The sequence below is a fragment of the Polypterus senegalus genome, chromosome 10, assembly GCF_016835505.1.
Source record: "Polypterus senegalus isolate Bchr_013 chromosome 10, ASM1683550v1, whole genome shotgun sequence".
Lineage (NCBI taxonomy): Eukaryota > Metazoa > Chordata > Cladistia > Polypteriformes > Polypteridae > Polypterus > Polypterus senegalus.
In genome coordinates this window covers 118,359,475-118,373,262 of record NC_053163.1, presented here as the reverse complement: position 1 = coordinate 118,373,262, position 13,788 = coordinate 118,359,475, and the positions used below count along the sequence as shown (strand labels likewise).

The window sequence follows — 13,788 nt, the reverse complement described above, 5'->3', positions numbered from 1 at the left end:
GAATTAACATAAACCACACTTTATTCAATGGTGATAAAAAGAAACAACACACCATACGCTAAAGGTGTCAGAATTGTGGATAGGGAACAGCAAAATCAGACTTTAAACGAATAAACATGTATCAACCAATCTTCTGAATCCACTCAGACCATAGCAGGACGATGGCAGGATGTTCCCCAGATACCACATCAGCCCATTAGCGGACGCTGTTGGCTGCACATTTACACTTTCAGAGAATGTTCAGATTTTAACGCAGCACTTACTAGTTTAGGATCTGATGCGTATATGAAGCTAATCTGGATTTGCTAGCAAGCACACACACACATACGCGTTCGCACAAAGCTGTACTATGTAACTGGCCAGAATGTGAACTCAGCCTACTGGAACCGTGAGGTCCCAGTTTTAATCACTACAATCCCCTATTAAAATCTGATCATTAAATCATTACTTCGTTCGGAACAACAACAGTCCTCACGGGGCACCGGTACCCACTGCCACACTCGTGCATGCTTCTCCTATTTATAGTCTGACTATGCTAAAATGTATAAACACAAGAAAATCCATTTTGTTTTGTCTGGCTGTGATTTTACCTGTAAGCAAACGTTCTATGAAGTGGCATGATTAGAAGATGTCACCGCCTCATACACCTTTTACACAGAATTGAACTAAAAACACGAATATTGCAATGGCTAAAGTGCACACTTGTCCCAATTAAACTCTTGAACATTAAAACACATCCACACGGTATACAAAAGCGACTACAGTGTCCTCTCCAGTAGCGGCGAAGCTATTGTCTACTTGACCCTGTGCCGCCAGCCCCCGCTCCCACCTCCCTTCTCGCGTCTCCACCCCGGGAATCCTTTTTGTCGGGCAGCACTAAGATGGCGGCGCATTTAACCGGTGAGCGGGACTCTGAAGTTGCACACTGAAGGTACAAAGCAAACTTGGACTGCGTAAGCGCCTTGTTTTGGCCTGGATGTCTTCCGATGGCTGTCCGATCACCTTTTCTTATTTTGGCATGTCCAGGCAACCGTACAATAAGCTGGCGGTTCCTCCGCGGCCTGGACTGATGGGCAGAGCCCCGCATCTCGAGTTAGAAGAGTGGCCGAGAGAAACGCCATGACGGCCCAGCGCAGTTAAATGAACGGAATAATTTAGGCGGAGGGTGGGCTAGCAAGGGGTGTGTTTGTTTGTGTTTTTTAAAAAAATGGCAGGCGGGAATTCCGGGCGAGTGGTATGGGGTTTGAAAAGGAGGACTTGGTCGCTTAAATAAAACTAATTGAATTCGGGAATAATAATAGTATGCAGCATGCGAGGTGCCTTCTTTTGCCATTCATGTCACTCCATCGTTAAATTATAAGATGGCCATTTAGTTTAATTTAACTCGCTGTTATCATCAGGAACAAGTCGCCACATAAGCGTGCGTGCATTTTATACAATGTCTTGAAGACGCTGCTTACAGACAGATCTCATTCAGTTTATCAGAGGTGCTGCTGCTTTAACAATAAACCCAAGTAACCGCTTATTTCTGCTGAAACTTCGTAATTATGATTAGTGGGTTCATTCGTGCATCTGTTTTACCCGTTAGTTTGATCAGTAGAGTAGTATTAGTGACATGTATCGCATGTTTTTATGTTAGTGAACAAAACTGCATTTTTGGAAATGCTAAAATTTATGTCCAAGTTCGAATCATACTTGAGATCTCAATTATATTAATGGGATAAAAAACAAGCAAACATACTTTGTCATGTTTTTCAACATTTTGCATTACAAACACAATACAGGAACATTCATTCATTTCAGATGGAATAATGAGAATTGGCTCAATTTCAGGTTAAAAGGAAAATGTGAACAGATAAAAAGAGACTTGACTGGAGTTTGGGCAAACATCCATCCTCACCTCTTCTCGTCTAAACCTGCTTTGAGTCAATCCATCCATCCATCTTCTAAACCAGCTTTATCCTGAGCAGAGCTGCCGGGAAGCAGGAGGCTATTCCCACAAGGCAGGGTGCCAAAGAGGGCAACATGAATTATGGCAAGGAACTTTGGGAGAGTAAATAAAGCCACTTGTACAACTGAGATCTGTAGAATTAAGTGATTAAGAAAAGGTCCACCTTTGGGTAAATTTTTGAATTGCAGGACTGAAGAATCCGCCTAAGCAGATGCAGGGAAAGAATTACAAAAAGTGGTTGTCGGGGTCCTATATAGCTAGAAGATCAGCTTCCCATACAATCGGCTGTTCACAGAATTATTGAATGGTGAGCTGTAGATGCTGTTAAACAGTTAATGCTTACTTTTTATTATGCTTCCTTAATTCAAATAGAATTAATATTCTGCCTGCTTTTTAAGCCAGTGTTCATGACGTGTATTTTGAATTTACTGCTTATATTTTCCATTTATCCATTTTTTAAAAGTTTATTTTTTTTAATACAGTGTTTGGGAGACAGAGAACTGAAGATTATATTGGCAGCATCTTTTTAAAAATACGATCCAACCCTGTGAAGGATGACAGTCCATTATGTACTCCTATAGGACCAATTTAGAATCTTCAGTTATGCAAGGAGAATCCAGTGTGAATCTGGGAAGAACATTTAAATACATAAACACAGTGAGCTGCTGTACTAATGTCATTAGTCTGTAGCACATGTGCTAGTGGGAGTCTCGTGTATTGCACATGCATGGCAGTAAATCAGAACGTGATTCTACAGGAATCAAGCCGAGGTTTCTGATGTTGTAAAGCGTCACTGTACTATCAATGGAGAAGATATATATATAGGGAAATGGTACAGGCACTTGCACAATTATAAGAGTTAATATTTAATAATATGTGATTACAAAATATGTTGAAGTGAGCAAGTTAAATATTTTGCTAGAAACGCCCAATTGCATGTGAAATTTAATCATTTGTTAGCCGTGGGAAAAATGCAAATATAGAGAAATACTAAGATTTGTTTGTCCATTTTTAAATCCTGAAATATTTTATAGCATTACTTGGATATTTGTAAACTGTGTTTTTGTCCATGTCTGAACTCGTCATGTCCCAAGAAATAAGTCTGAAGATCTTTTCTATAAGATCTTATCTAAGTCTCTTATCTATAACATTCACCACAGGCAATGTTACATTGACTCTGGATATGTCCAGAGTGCAGACCTTATCCTGTACTGCCCACAGTCTTTTAGAATATCACCAGAAATCGTTTTAAATCTTCATCATCAGTTGTTCCAGAATTACCATTGCCATAGACACACAAACACAGTACTTATAAAATATATATAAAAAACCTGTGAAGTAAATAATAATGAAAATATGAATTGTCAGAAATTATTATTGATTGAAAGGCCTAGTGCTCAAATCTTTAATTAGGTTACAGTTATTAAAATCGGCAGTTCACAGGCTTATTAAATGGTGAGCTGTACTTTAAAAGATGTTACTAACTTGCTACTATTTATCATTAATTAAACATAATGCATATTTTGCCTGCTTTTGCCATCTTTGCCTGCTTTTGCTTATTTTCCCATAATAGTTAAAAGTTCATTCTTAACTTAGTAAAGCTTTGCATAAAATATTTTTATTTGTTAATTTACAAGATATATGTTTAAAAAGAAATTTCATACCTTCACGACCTTATGACCATAGTATAGATATTATTCTTAGTAGAAGTGTTGTATTTTTTTCATTCTTATTTGTGAGGACAATGAGATTTTTCTTCACAGTCAACCATTTTTGTGAGAGAGCATTACATAGTTAACAATATAGTATAACATTACATTCTGAAATCTGCTTTATCCAATTCATGCTTCTGTAGAACTGGGCATTTAGCGTTGTTTGTCATACTTTTAATGCGTACCTGAAAAAAATGCATGCAAATATGTGGAGATTACGCAGACTCCACACAGACAGTGGACTTCGGTGCAAGATTTAAATTCAGGATGCTGGGCAACTGAGGAGAGGTTGTAACTGCTGCAGCACTATGGTGCTTGTGTTAAGCAGGTGCAAGTGACAGTCAACTGAAGAATAGCAGCAAAACAAAAGTGTTTATAGTATTGATTTGTACCAGACTGGCTTTTTATTAAAAAAATAACTCTGACTTTTTGGTTAGTGTTATTTGAGACTTTGTATTTTCACTATATTCCTGGTTATGACATTAATCTGCATCCAGCCCTGCATGTAGGCCCTCCATCCTGTAGGGAAAAACCTGTGGGTTGGTGGAAGAATTAACAGTGCAGCCACCATAAAAAACCTCACACTGTTCCATTCCATCTGAACTAGTGTGGTGCTGAGGTGTCACCCGTTGCATGGCTGCTGTCGGGTCCTAATCTGGGATCCTAAGTTAGTTTGTCATATGGTGGGTGCGGCAATGCCCTGTATCAGCGTGTGGTCCTATCCTCTCTCTCTCTCTCTTCCAATAGTCTACAGTATGTTGATATATATACCAAAATGATAAGGAAATTACTCTTTAAGATGAGGTCTTCCTAGGTTTATACTTTTTGTTACATATGGCTTCTTTATTGGCAGTTTCCAATGCAGAAGGGAGGTGGCCATCGCAGTCTTTCTTCACCAATGTTCAAGCAGTACAGCCACAAAATTCGACCATCTGCAATGGCATATGAAGAAATTAAGAAAAAAGGAGGTATGGTATATAAATGGTACTTGTGTGTCTTTTATGTGAATACATTTTATGATTAATAAAAATAATGTATCCATTGTAAATTCATATTTATTTATTTTACAACTTATTGTCCAGCAACATGCAGTTTAAAAATACTGCGCAAAACTCTGATGGCAAAGGCTGCCTGTACTGAAATATTGTGTTATGCTGATCTGATGTGACAGTTTTTCAGCTCATCATTTATGGTATGAAATACTGTATATTTAGTGATTGTTCTGTTTTTATGTTAGTTAACAAATGTTTTTGACACCATCAGTGCAGGGTCTGTCATTCTACTGCACCGCTGGAGCAATTTTCAGGTTAGGGGTCTTGCTTAAGGGCCCAGTGGAGTAGGATCCCTTCAGACAGTAATCGGATGTGAACCAATAACCTTTTAGATACCAGCGCAAATCCTTAGCCTCAGAGCCACCACTCTACCTATGAATATAGCATAATTCCACTGTCAGAATTGGACATCTTACTAGATGACATAATGGCATTTTTTTAAAAGTGCAGTATGGAATTTGCAAGTTTTAATGCGTTTGGTCAGAAGGCTCTTGTTTGGTGACTGAAGGAGAAACATAGAGAATGGAAACCACAAAGCTGATTAACCATATACTAACAGTTGCATAATATGGCATTAGAAATGAAATTGTGGGGTCTCTATGGTATCTTTAGGTAGTATTTAACTCTTTTCAAAGTAAAATATTCTCTAGCTCTCTTATTGGAGCTTAATACTTAAATTTTTTTATCTCGAGACACAGTACACTGTATTAAACAGTTTAAAGAGGTTAAAGATTTTTATACATAGTAAAAGAAGACAAACGTACCACTGAAGTATCCTCAAATATATGAAAGTCATTGGTTCCTTGCATTTGGTAGAAGCACATTTGGCCATATTTCCAACTTTAAGCTTAATGTATTATATCATTGTATTTGATTTTGGGGGTCTTCAGAAATTGTAGTTGTAAGTTTTCTCCTCATCATTAGATCTAAATCTGACCTAGGTCTTTGATTATAAGTCACTGAATTTCATTTAGTCTTTGGTCAAGTGCCACTAATTTATTTGCTACATTTGGAGCCACTCTAGTATTAATGGGGCTTTATGCTTGTGATAATTATGTATTGAAATTTGAATTTTGTTGCAATGTGACGGTCTTTTGTAGTCAGAAGAAGATACTTCTTAAGGAAACTGACTGTGCTCATTTCTGAAAATTAGTTTACATTATTGTTCTGAAATGTACTAAATTTGATAATGGTGTCCTGAATATATTTTATGTGCACATTTAAATTTCATCTCTCAACCATAATCAGCTGTTGATATTTGAAAGATAAGTATTCGTTCAGTAAAACATTTGTGAAATTAACATTGATCAGTAAAGCCTGCTCTTAATCAAGGCACTTTAGCAAGGAACATTATTGTACTTAAGTACCTCTTTACTTTTAAAGTATAATCTTAGTATTTTTCAAGTCCAAGTTATTTTTTTACAATTATAGAATATGCTAATTTGGCACAGGAAATTGTGTTCTTAAGTGAGGCATTTGTTTTATAAATGTAAAAAATACTGTACTGCTCCTGCAGTTTAAAGTGGTATGTATGTATGTATGTATGTATGAATAAAGTCCTGTTCAGGACATGAAAACAGAAACCTTAAAACATACTCAATATGTTAGTTTCCTAGGCCTGAATGTTTCCAATTATTGTTTCATATGTTGAGCTTTCACACTTATTATAAAACAATGTAGTCTTGTTGCTGGAGTTTTTGTGAGGTTCTGACATTTTGAAAGAATTCAATCATTGCTCTTTGCATTATTCCCTGTCTCTTTTCACTGATACCTCTCTTCCCCATGAATATTGCTTCCTGGAACTTCTTTTCTGAATGCTGAAGTTATGTTGAAAGTGATTCAAATTCGTAGAGTAAGTTTTTTTTAGGGTTTATACAAAGTTGTTTCATATCAGAGATAGGTCTGACTATGGGGATGAGGATACGTTTAGCCTTATTACTGAAGTGTATTGTTTTATTACTAGGTTTAGAGTCCCTGTTTCCCATTGTTAAACTTTTTGTGGACTTGAAATGTTTATTCAAACCTCAGTATATTTTATCGTTTTGAGGGTGACCTTTTATGGTGCTGTCTTGTTGGTTTTTTTTTTTTTGTTTTTTTGTGGACATGGGTATTTTGTGCAAGTTTTGAATTGCAGTGGAAATGTTTTTATGTTGACATCTGCTGTTATTCTTATGATCAGATACTTTCAATTATACATTTCTTCATCATACCCCCAATATTTAAAATTGCAATATGGCAATGTTTTTGTCTGTGTATTAGAGTCATTTAAAAATAGGGATGTCACATTAACTGATACTTAGATACCAAGTTGATACAAAAATTCAGAAAAAGTAACTGTACATTTTTATAATATTTAGGGATGCACCGAAATTTCGGCCGCCGAAAATTTTCGGCCGAAATAGCATTATCGGTTTCGGCGAAGCGTAAGCGCCGAAAATAAAGCCGAAATTGTGCCACGCCTCTCCCATCCTCCCGTCTCGTCCGCGCTGTCATTACGCATCAAACACGGAGTATGTCGGCGGTTTGGAAGCACTTCAAAGTTTCAGATGAGGACAGCAAAGTTGCAATATGCAACATTTGCTCTGCAAAAGTTTCAAGAGGGGGTTCAACAGCAAAGACATTTTCGACTACAGGTTTAATACACCACCTTAAGTCAAGACACGCAATTGAATTTGAGGAATACCGTCAAACAACGTTGGTTAAAACTAAGCCAACTAGCACATCAACACCCTCGGTTGCCACATTTTTCGAAAAAATTAAGAAATTTGCAAATGACAGTGCTAAAGCACGTGACATAACAGAGAAAGTAATGGAATTCATTGCTTTAGATGACCAGCCGTTTTCAGTCGTGGAGGACATCGGATTTCGTAGGCTAATACACCACATTGAGCCGCGTTACACACTGCCAAGCAGACGGTATTTTGCAGAGACCTCTCTACCTGAAATGTATGACCGTGTTGCAAAACATGTTCATGAGCTCATGACCACAGATATCTCTGCTCTAGGTTTTACCACAGACATATGGAGCTCTGACGTTAGTCCAACTAGCATGCTCAGTTTGACAGCGCAGTGGATAAACGCGGAGTTTAAATTGCAAAACATTCTGCTTCATGCACAGGAGTTTGTCGGCTCGCACACTGCAGCAGCAATATCCGATGCTTTGGCTAACATGTTTGAAACTTGGAACATAGACAAGTCTAAAGTGCATGTGATTGTGAGAGATAATGCACGGAACATGATAAAGGCTATGGATGACAGTGGATTAAAAAGCATACCTTGCATGGCACACACGCTGCAGTTGGCTGTGAATGAGGGAGTGCTTAGTCAGCGGAGCATATCAGAAATCACAGCAACTGGGAGAAAAATTGTGGGACATTTTAAGCATTCTCCGCTTGCTTATTCCAGACTACTAGATTTGCAAAAACAGGTTGGGATGCCAACAAAACAACTACAGCAAGATGTGGCCACTCGCTGGAACAGTACATACTATATGTTGCAAGGATTACTTGAACAGAAGCGGGTTTTAGCTGCATACATGACAGATCACGACCTGCCAGCAACTTTGAGTGCACACCAGTGGATGTTGGTGGAAAACATTGTCTCTCTTCTCGCCCCGTTCGAACAGTTAACCAAGGAAATAAGCTCAGCTCAAGCGTCTGTTGCTGAAGTTATTCCACTGATCGCAGCACTGAAGCGCCTGCTTGGAAAAGAGGCGGAAACAGATAATGGCGTAAAAACAGCTAAAAAAAAAACTCTACTGGAGGCTGTTAACAAACGCTTCCAAGACATTGAGTCCAACCCTCTTTACGGCATTGCAACAATATTAGATCCACGCTTTAAAGACCATTACTTTGACGATGAGAAAAGGCAGGATGTACACGAAATGGTGCAAACAGAGCTTACGGCTCTTGAAACCTCTTGTGAAGCACAAGCCGCGACGGGGAGAACAGAGCAAACTGTGCCTGAGAAACGGTCACGTGCAAGTGATGAGGCGCACATTCCTTCGCTTTCTGATATGTTTGACGAAATTTTACAGGAAAGCGTCCCAACCCACAGCGGTGTAAGAGCAAGCGCAGCCTCACAAGAAGTAGCAACCTATCTAGCTGAACTACCCATTGGCAGAAGTGACAATCCACTTGACTACTGGCGCGCGAGCAAAGATCGCTTTCCTTTGCTTGCATGGACTGCGCGCAAGTACTTATCTGCCCCAAGCACCAGCACAGACAGTGAGAGATTATTCAGTGCAGCATCTCATGTTCTTGATGAGAACAGAAATCGTCTCTCCAGCCAGAAAGCTGAACAACTTTTGTTCATAAAGAGAAATCTGCCACTTTTGCTAAAATAAAAGCAGCCTAATTTGATGTGGTTTACAGTTAAAGGTTTGATTTATTTATTCTGTTATTGCAATGTTGTTTTGCACAGTAATTTAAAATTGAAGTAAAACGTTTAATGCAGGTAATATTTTGCACAATTCGTAAAGGCACTAAAAGCTAGCACAGACTGAGTGATTTTATTCAGTGCAGTATGTTCTTCATGAGAAGAGGAACTGTGTCTTCAGCCAGAAAACTGAAAAACTTTTGTTCATAAAGATAAACCTGCTTCTTTTGCTTAAATTAAAAGCAGACCAATTTAGTGTGTATAGTTATGTTGTTTACAGTAAGAGGTTGGATTTATTTATTTTTCTTCTGTTTGTGCACTGTTGTTTGGTACAGTAATTTAAAATTGAAGTAAAAAAGCAGCTAGCATTTTTTTTGCACAATTTTGTTACAGAAAGAAATTTTATTTAGTTTTGTTATTGTTAAACAGCCTTATTACTGTTATTTATTATCAATAAAAGTTTGATTGCTTAATTAATTTGTAGTTTTTTTAATACAAACAAAAAGAAAATATTTTAAACATGTTTTTTAATGAAGCCATTTTCGGTTTCGGTATCGGTTTTCGGCCAAGTGCATCCAAACATTTCGGTTTCGTTTTCGGCCCAGAATTTTCATTTCGGTGCATCCCTAATAATATTGGTACTATTCAGTGAAAGTCAGTCTGACTACAAACTGAAAAAATATTTGGGGATGCAGACCAACATGTGAGTAAAAAAACTACATATGAAAGCAGCTAGTGAACTATACGCAAGGTAAATGCCACCATTAACACAAATTAGGCATTCACCTAGGACACCGATTATAAGGGGGGAAACCCAGCCACATGGCTTAACTACTGAACAGTCGGTTGGCAAACTAATAAACAAAATAACAGCACTGGCACTGGCTACACCTATAGCACTTCATAATGTAGCATTTGTCAAAATAAAAAAAACAGCATAAGTGTTAACTGTGAAAAGCACATGCAGGATGGGGGAGGTGATTATGGAGTCTTACTGCAGTAGTGAGATTTGGTAATATGTTAGATGTTATAAGGATGCTTCAAACTTATACAAAGTTGGTTTTAAAATTACTAATTATTTTTACTCAGTCAAAAAAACAGCATCCTTATCTGTATATACTCTTAATATTAATAATTTGCCATACATTATAAACATAAATTGGTGTGTAACATTTCCTTCTGTTATGTTTGGCTTAACTCGACCACATAATGTTCATTTCCCTACTTGCACATGACACTCTATGAAAAGTGTTAAATGTTGCTTATTGTAAACTTACAGTAGTAAGAGTATGCAGGTGAACAGTGGCATTGGCATTTTCAAAAAATTGCAGTCTTTGCTGTGATATTAAAAGTGATGTTAGTTTGTTTTAGATTTATTACCACATGTACAGAGTTTAATGAAACCTATTTGAATGCTTAACCAACATACATCTCTCCCCAAGTCTCCAGCAGTGTAAATATCTATCAGTAGTATATGTGTAGGAACACAAATTGTAATAAATGAACAGTAGTCTTCGTGACTACTATAGTGCCTTCATGATCCCATGAATTCCTCTGTACATGAGTATAAATACTTTGCCATCGAGGCCAATATTCAGGATAAAATTAGATTAGATAAATTTTATGAATCCCAATGGGAAATTCACATGTATATAGCAGCAGAAACATAAAAACAAGGATACAGCGTCACAGGACAAATAATGCAGCCAGTCAATCAATCCATGTGTAAATATTGAGTGCCCTGGGAGGACGCATTGAAATACCTGATAGCACTGGGCAGAAAAGACCACCAGAGGCACAGCACACTGTGGAGGAATAAGCCTGTGGTTAAATGTGCTCCTCAAGTGTGCCTCCTGTATAGGATGAAGAGGATTTTTCATGGTGGTATCTAATTTTGCCACCATCCTCTTTTTTTACAGCAGCTTCCATTGTGTCCAGGGTTCGTCCTGTGATGGCACAGGCTTTCCTGATAAATTTTTTCAGGCATTGTGCTTTGGCGTAGAGCACCACACTGGCTACTATGGACTGATAGAATGTTTGCGATTGCTTGCTTCTTACAAAATAAGACCGGAGTCTTCTTAGCAAGTGCAGTCCGCTCTGGCCTTTTTTATATAGTGCCACTGTGTTGTCAGACCAGCCCAGTTTGTTGTTTATATGGACCTCTTGGTACTTGTAGCTCTGCACCACTTCTATGTCCTCCCCTGGATGGTGACTGGTCTTCAAGGCTCCTTGGCACAGCTAAAGTCCACCAAAAGCTTCTTTGTCTTATTGATGTTGAGTTGTTGTCCCTGCACCACAAGACGAAGTCCTCTGCAGACTTCCTGTAATCTGACTTGTCTCCATCATTAATGCAGCCTATGATGGGGGAGTCGTCTGAAAATTTCTGTAGATGACAAATGGTGGTATTTTGCTGGACATCTGTTGTGTAGAGGCTGAACAGGAAGAGAGACAGGACAGTTCCCTAAGGTGCTCTAGTAATACATACCACCATTTCTGACACAAAGTCTCTCTCAGCCTCTCAAACCGCTGTCTGTTGGTCAGGTAGTGCATGATCCAAGTGGGGGCATCAAGATGCAAAGCTATGAGCTTTTCTCCTAGTCAGTGAGGCAGAATGGTGTTAAAAGCACTGGAAAAGTCAAATAACTTTATCCTGACTGTGGTGCCAGCTTTGTCCAAGTGGGAGTAGGTTCTGTGGAGCATATAGATGAGCACATCTTCCACACTTGTATGGGTCTGATAGGCAAACTGCAGAGGATCAAGAAGTTCTGACATCTGGGACCATAGCTGTTTTAGGATTAGCCTCTCAAAGGTCTTCATGATGTATGAAGTAACAGCAATTAATCTGATGTCCTCTCCACTGAAAGGGAGAACAGGAGTTGTAGGACCCCACAGAGCTGGCTAGCACCCTGGGGTTAATTCCATCTGGCCCTGAAGCCTTGTTTATGCATCATTGGTTTTGAATAAACAGTCTTTAAACAATGGCTCTGACCAATACAAACCAAAGGGGAAACCATCTAAATTTGGCTTAGCACATAAAGAACCAACAGTATGATTTTTAGTAAAGAGTGAGTTTCAGCTTATGATAACATTATTTTGCAACTAGTATCATGTGTTGTTATCCAGAAATGCAGATATTGCCATTCTTTTTATATTTGAAAATAATATAACCATTAAGTCATATTTCAACATAATATACTGGTAGTTTTTTTGTGTAGATCTTTACAGACATTATTGGTATTGGTCACTGTGTCAGTAAATTTTAATTTCTGTTTGTACTCTGAGTTTATAAAAGAACCATAGCATGGCAACCTGCTGAAGGCCTTAACATGTGAATTTCACTTTTTTGCTTAGTATTTTTTTTTTACTAACTTAATAACAGTGTTCACTTTATTTTTAAAACAATTTTACTCATAGTTCAAGTTATATAATTATAAAGTCTACATTATGCTGAATAACGCTGAGGAAATTAAGTTTAAATATTCTTATATGCTCCATTTTGGCACGTTCATATTACCAAACAAACACTGTTAATGCATAACATGATCATGGAGGTTATTGTTACAATTCATAACATAATCAGTCAAGTTTTTTTTTTTTTGATCCATGATTATATATCATAGCACTTCCAAGGTTCTGTATGGAAATCTGTGTGATAGAGTATATTATTTTGATATTCATGAATATCAATATTTTTTTTCTCTTCATCTCTTCCCACTTTTTTGTGGAGTCGTATTGCCTGATCAGCTGTCAATATACAGTTCAGTCCTGCACCTCTGCCTCCCCAGTCTGACCATTTTTCTTCAAACCTGCTTTTACTGTATCGATCCACCTCTGCTTCAGCCTCCTCCGCATTGCCTTCCCCTTGCACTTCCAATATTAGTTTCCCTAAATAATAGGTAACTTCTTGAAGGCTACACTGACATTTTAAAGTTGTTACTGTTGTTAGTATTTGTACATTTTATACTCTCTTACAGAATAAAATCATGATTGATCATTTGAATAATAGAGATACTTCTAAAACAAAACAACCATTTAATTACTTGAAGGTTGTTACCGTTGTTTAAATTTTTATTTGTTTGTGTAAAACATTTTTTAATCAAGGAGAGTGTGTTGAATGGGATTTCTGTTTTTGCTGTATTGTTGAATGGGTGTTAAGTTAATTTGAAATGTAACTAGTATTGATGTCGACTACAAAAATTCTGGTATCATGACAGCCCACCCTACTTATAAAACAAATCTAGATAGCATAATGCACTTTTTTATTTCTTCCTTTCATATTTGATTTTCACTTGTTGAGCTTTTGATGATCAGTACTTTTGACTTCTTCTCTGCCTTTTGACACTTTCCTTAGCATTATAGGAAGCTTAAAGGCACTTTCAACAAGGCTTATGAACTAGGACCTTTACCTGTTTCATTCAGAATGACTTCAGTTTGTGTTTTTGGATAGTCGGCTTGTGTTCTTGTTTCTCCCAGTATAAGAGTCCTATGTACCTCTTTGATTTTGGTGCCATTCCTGATGGCAGGGCCTTCCTTGATCTCTTTGAGATCATAGCCAGAATATTCTGATGAAGAGCTCCAAAAGATCGAAGATGAGAAAAAAAGAGAGACAGAAGGAGGAACATACATATCCTGAAGCCAAGGTGAGAGTCTGGACAACTGGCGAGGTAACTTGAAGGTATCATGAAATACCATAATT

The 13,788-nt window shown here is 37.7% G+C and overlaps 1 protein-coding gene across 3 annotated transcripts in view; it reads left to right on the top strand.

Annotated features, from left to right (window-relative positions):
• The first annotated feature begins 806 nt into the window (after window positions 1-806).
• The window catches only part of hmgxb4a (HMG box domain containing 4a), a 53,217-nt gene continuing 40,235 nt past the window's right edge, over window positions 807-13,788 (top strand). The window contains exons 1-2 of one of the 3 annotated variants that reach the window (XM_039766446.1): window positions 807-931; window positions 4,517-4,631. In XM_039766446.1, coding sequence (XP_039622380.1) covers window positions 4,523-4,631 — 109 coding nt within the window. In that variant the 5' untranslated portion in view covers window positions 807-931; window positions 4,517-4,522. Of the gene's footprint in view, window positions 932-2,117; window positions 2,259-4,516; window positions 4,632-13,788 lie in introns of those variants that run through there. The other 2 variants (XM_039766447.1, XM_039766445.1) reach the window with 2 other exon arrangements.